Source organism: Etheostoma spectabile, chromosome 6 (assembly GCF_008692095.1).
Source record: "Etheostoma spectabile isolate EspeVRDwgs_2016 chromosome 6, UIUC_Espe_1.0, whole genome shotgun sequence".
Taxonomy (NCBI): Eukaryota; Metazoa; Chordata; class Actinopteri; order Perciformes; family Percidae; genus Etheostoma; species Etheostoma spectabile.
This window is the reverse complement of record NC_045738.1, coordinates 2451832-2458175: the sequence shown is the minus strand read 5'-3', so window position 1 is coordinate 2458175 and position 6344 is coordinate 2451832. Positions and strand designations below refer to the sequence as shown.

At 38.1% G+C, this 6344-nt stretch overlaps 1 protein-coding gene across 1 annotated transcript; it reads right to left on the bottom strand.

Moving 5' to 3' along the window:
• Positions 1–1586: 1586 nt before the first annotated feature.
• LOC116691720 (C-C chemokine receptor type 1) lies at positions 1587–5630 on the bottom strand (the record flags this gene model as incomplete). Its single annotated transcript, XM_032519573.1, is given in 3 exon segments — positions 1587–3536; positions 3671–3826; positions 4944–5630. Coding segments are annotated over 3 exon segments (1065 nt in total). The 3' UTR covers positions 1587–2634.
• Between the last annotated feature and the right edge of the window lie 714 nt (positions 5631–6344).

Genomic DNA, 6344 nt, shown 5'->3' with positions numbered 1-6344 from the left:
TTTTAATCAAAGTCTGCTGTTCCTCAGAGCAGTATTTCAGTGTGAAATGCACTATAACCAGCATGCATATTTGCTTCCTTCCTTCCTTAAATATGGGCCATAATTGTCACCTGTTTCTTCACAGAATCAATCAACTGCTATTATTGTGAACAATCCCCTTTCAATTACAGATTCAATTACAAAGAATGAGCAGCATGCATGTCATGACTGTTGGGTCTGTCCACACCAAAGGCATGTGTCCTACCCACAGCAACACCACCACCTGTGTGTGTGTGTGTGTGTGTGTGTGTGTGTGTGTGTGTGTGTGTGTGTGTGTGTGTGTGTGTTAGGAAAGACATTTTTTGAAGGAGACAGGTTTTTATCAACATCACATCGAAGGTCCTCTCTTGCCATGAACCTAGGGAAAACCCTTCTGAAATGCCTCACCCATCCCTGGCAGTCCTTTTGGACTTGTGTCCCCACATCCAGAACTCATACCTATCAATAGTGACATTTGGTCATGTGGGTGGTGATCAAACACTTTCCACCTCCAAGCAGAGAAAACCTAATCTATTGGGTTGAGGCAGGGGGAATATGGCGAGATCATCACATATCTGTGTTGTGCTGCAAAACACTCTGTGACAGCTGCAGAGTGGTGAAAACCACCTTATTGCAGACTCACAAAAACCTAGGGGTTTCTTACTGGTTCCCCCTGTTCTGCTGGCACTCCCCCCCCCCCCCCCCCCCCCCCCCCCCCCCCCCAACCCACCCCCCCACTAGGGACAAAGTAAATTACTAGCAACAAAATAAAAATACATCTATTGAAGCAAACTTCTGATTTTCATTCCTTCTTGTTTACCTAAAAAAACTTGTATGTTATAAAATAAAAAAATCTTGTTAGTCAAATTATTTCAACTGTAAATATTAAAGGTTTCTAATTTCTGTAATGGTGTTTTTACTCTCTGTGTGTTCCGAGTGACCGTGTGGGTTGTTCGTACCGTTTTGCAGCACTGAGCCAGAGTTTTGAAATGCGTTAAGAGTTGTTTTGCTTGGAATCGGTTTAGCACGTGATGTGAACTGTTTAGATCAGGTGACTGTTGGTAGAGCAGACTGTATTGAGAGTTATGCACATGTGGCTTCAGTTGTGACTACTGTCATTTAGCAATCAAAAAAACTGCAACTATACTGTATACTTTAATATGTTTATGTCTAACAATATCTATTCAGTGCTTTTTTTCCGTCAGCTACTGTCCCCCACAATAGAACAAGCTGCCACGGTAGTAATAGGCCACTAAGAAGTAAATTCCTAAGAAATTATTTAATTTGTGATTTGAATTTGTTTTAAATTACCTTTTCTTTTTAACATATGTCTTTGAATGCATCTCCTCAGCTAAATGTTAGAGCTATCCATATTTCTTTAATTTGATTTACAGAAGCAGCTTGTCTTTGTCCCACATATGCAGATACTGTAAGAAAAAGTTACTACTGTACACCACATGAACAGTGTACAGTCAGGCAAGTACTCGCCAACAGGAAAGCTAAAATGTGCAATAAGAATCCAAGTATGGTGCATGACTTTGATCTCAAATGAGCACAATATAACATTATCATTGTTTGGTACTCTTGGATATGAGAAGAGATGTAAAACTTTAATTACCTTCACAGGCAAACTAAATCACAACAGCAACCAATCACAACATAAACAAAAAAGCTTAAAGGACATTACGCGTAAAGCTGACATGTGAATACATGTACTGTATTCTGTGCAAATAACATCTGAAATGGTAGTAATATAACCAAGACAAAAGAACATAATTATGTATTAGCTTGTATTATTGTAGACATTAACACTAGATGCAAATTGGCAAAACACTGTATCAAGAAAATATAAAAAATAATTACAGTTGTGTATGATGAGCCAAACTTTGTTCCACATCAACAGATTTAAATCCAAAAGGTGCTACATAGCCCAAACCCTACATAACTGTGTTAGTTTCACTTTGTGGTTTTGATTCATCATCAAACTTGAATGAAAAACTTTTCCAAAAGGAATGTGAAAACAAAAACAATTCCATGTTGTAAAAGAATACTTTGTTTCTCTTACATGGTATACCATATATCATATCAAAAGCTATAGCTTTCCCAGACCGTATGAATATTTTTCTTTATCTTGCAGGCTCATCAACTAATGTGTGAACCTTTTAAACACATCTGGCACAGATACACAAACGTTGTGGTTACAGGCTGTTACAAACAAGAGACTCGTGATTTCCGTCAACATTCAGCAGGAAAAGCAGTGACAATGCATAGCATTTGTAAAATACCTGAGAGACAATGAGGCTCATCGGACCACACCTAATTACATCTGACATCTTATGGTCCAAACCAAATCGTCCAGAGAAATTTCAAAATGCAGGTCAAATCGAAACGATCTAAAGGTAATATGTACAGGGACAGGCACTTTAAGACAATGGTGATGAATAACACTGCCATAGGTCGAAACTGGAAGTTGCCAAACAAATCATGCAACACGTATAAGGATAACATGCTCGGCAATAGTAGCAATAATAACAAAGCTTCCCGGATCAAACAGGTCAACTCTGCAGGTGATGTCCATAAAGCATAATATATACAACATAATCTGCCCTCCACCTCCTACATGATGAGATTAGAGGTGACAGAGGACCTGGACGCGTTTGAGCTTTTCCTGAATGAGCTATCAGACAGATCTCTGTTGGAGGGAAGGAGAATCCCAGGCACCCATTTCCTCAACAGCTGAAAGGCTCGTTTCATGAACTTTTGTCCCACAAAGGCGTATATGATGGGGTTCAGGCAGCAGTGAGTGTAAGCAAAGGTCTCAGTCACTGTTGCTGACAGCCTTAAATTTGATTCCATGTCACAACTCATTGGCAATACATCTTTAGATTTCAGAAACCCCAAGAAAATGGAAATGTTATACGGGGCCCAGAATATGAAAAAGGCAATCACTATAGAGACAATCAGCTTGATGACGCGGTGCTTCTTTGCACTCCTCATGTTCACCAGTACGGGGATGATCCTGGAGTAGCAAACTATCATCACCAGCAGGGGAATCACGAGACCCAATATATTAGTTGTCAAGATGTGATAACTGCTCCAGGCATCGTTTGGGACATATCTACAAGCCTGCTCTTGAGAATCATTTGTCACTTTTGTAAAGATAATAACCGGTAGAGAGACACACAAGCTCAGCACCCAGACGGACACCGTCATAGCGATGCCTAAACTCACAGTGCGATAGTGGACCACCTTTTTAGTGTGCATGATGACCACGTAGCGGTCCAGCGTCATGACAACCATGAAGAAGATGCTGCTGAAGAACCCAGTGTTATGGGAGCCAGAGGTGAAACGGCACATAAAGTCTCCAAAAGTCCACTGGCCGACCACAGAGTAGTGAGAGTAGAAAGGCAGCGTGAAGACAAAGAGGAGGTCGGAGAGAGCCAGGTTGAAGAGGCAGATGTCTGTCAGGTTGGTCTGGTTGCGATGCTTCACCAGGACACACACCACTAGGCCATTGCCTTGAGAGATGGAAAAAATGACATGTTATAATAATAATAATAATAACATGTGATATTACTGAGCATCATATGTAAAGTAATGGTCTCCTCACACACACACACACACACACACACACACACGCACACATACATACCTAGGAAGCCGAGGACGAAAACCAAGCTATAGAGAGTGGGCAGAAACACCTTGCCAAAATCCTTCAAATCGGCGTTGCTGCAAGGACCAAAGTCTCCTGAAGAGTTGTCATAATAATATGAGTAATCTATAGTTGTGCTTCCAGTTTCTCCTTTATCTGTGGACAGAACATTATCATTTTAACATTTACAGCATCTAACCTTATTTTAGAAATAATTCCTGCATATTATGAACTAATATAGCCTATTGTACATTGAAAGGACCAGGTTGCATGTAAACACATGTCGTTAGTGGAGGTAAATGGAATTTAGTTTTTGGTGTGCACAGCACTGAAAAAATGTCATTAACAATTTTTAACAAGTAGTTCCAATAAAAAGCTGTTCACAGTGGGGTCCGTGATAATTATTTGGGGCCACTGTTTTTTCAAAGCTGAGCACCACAAACTAAATTCCATTTGACTCTACTGTACTGGTGTAAAGACAGACATTTTACACATGAATATCTCAAAACCCTATGAGTAGAAGGAATTGATCTGCCTGCAAATACAACCAAAACTAGCTGCACAGATAGAAGTGATCGGTTGTCATTTGAGTGAATAAACCATCATAGTCAATTGATAATGGAGGTTATCATGCCCCCTGCTGGTCTTCATGACTCATGTACTCCCTTGTTGGAAATATTTATCAGGATGATGCATTAATCTACAAGGGGTGTACAAAATAATATAAACATTGAATGAAAAAGAACTTCAATTCAAATCGCAAAACACTGGTGTCCATCCTCTATATGAGGTTGCACCATCATCATCGCTGTAATCCCCATATACAATTATTTTAAATATATACTGTATATCGATGTATATTTTTTAAGTTTTTAAATTGTATTCAAGTTACTTAAGATTTGATATACTTTGAACTGTTCTTATGTCTACTTTAGCCAATAAGTGTTTGAAGGCTATTTGTTTGACAAATATAAATAGTATAAAGAACACTTTGATAATTTCCCAATGTTTTATATTTCTTAGTTTTTCCATGCAACTTTGACATAATAAAATAAAAAATAACGTCAGGACTAAAACTCCAAATGGGAACCTAAAAAATGATGAAGTTGCATTACAGCAACATACTAAAATCACATTTAAGTGGAAAAAAAATAAAACTGACAGCAATGTATTGAGCATTACAAATGACCATGCAAACATATTTCTTCAATAAGTCAATAATACATTGACTACACATCATGCAAAGAATGTACAGTTGTTAAATTGCATTCACCTGTCATGGTGAGACGTATCTTAGAGATGCCTTTTTTCCGTCAGGTAGTCTGTGGCTGCACTTTAAGGCTCTTTAATTCTCTCTCTGGATCTTTATGGAAACCGTGTCCTCAAATGAACAGTGATGAACTAACTGTCTTAAAGTCAGAGGTCTCTTATTAATAACAGCACAGAAACAGAAGTGCAGCTGTTGTTTCCTGTAAGTCCCCAAGTGTGAAAAGATCCTTATCAGCGGCCCACAGTTCACAGTATCTTCAGACAGCCAACACACCACACTGGCAACTCAAAAAACAAAACAAAGCACATACTCATGCAACCCAGAGCATGTCAGACTTTCACCCACATCAAATTTATCAAATCATTTTTCAGAAGGGTTCTAATCATTTTTACCACATAAAATTATAGTCTAAAAAAGTGAAAAGTTTGAGTTAGGTAGGCCTAATTGAAGAAATGTAGCCTGCACATGAATGAATGGGTTTACCAACTGATTCTAATCAGAAGTAAGACTCTTTTTACCACTTAGACATGTTTACTACAATCAGAGCAATAACAATAATTAAGAATTAGTCATAGTTTAGAATGCAATAATAAAAGCATCTGACCATTAATCAGGGATTGATTGCATGTTCCAGTCAATTTAAGTGACAAGGCTACACTGTAACGAATTTGACTGTAGATTTTACAGTAACGTCTGGCACACACCCAACCCCGTGCCAGCAAAATCTTGTAAAACTCTGTTAGTTACTGTTATAACTGTAAAAATAATTACAGTATAAGACAGATTTCTTTTACAGGTTATTGTTGACATAAATAAGCAATGTTTTGTTTTTTTAAGGAAAACAATATTTATTGTGATTAGTTTACAACATTATCTTGTTCTAGTCAAATTACAGCTTACCTGGCACTCGAGTTGCTAGGAATAGCTGTAATACTTCACAATACAGTGTGTTGTAAATTGTTTTTTTACAAACATATTGTATTGTGAAACATTACAGCTTTTTGCTGGCAACTCAAGTATCCAGCAAAAAGATGTCAATATTTCACAATACACCAAACACCAAACACACACAGCTTTAATTAACTAACCATTTATGTGCCATTAATTATAATAACACAACCATGACGTCGTGTTCACTTCCAAAACAAAATACATTTATAAATGCCACAGACCATTTTACACATTCAGGCATAATCGCATAAATGTTTTTACCTGAAAATTGTCTTCAGCCATGTATGCTGTTGAGTACTGTGCAGCGATGGCGCTCTGTTCAGGATGTTTCTCCTCCCTGTAGCTTCGCTAAACAATACAAAAGTTGAAAAACACATGTTATGTTGGAATATAACATAACATCTGTAATAAGCAGTGTGTTAGGCGCCTATTGAGAGTGTATAAGCCCTTAAA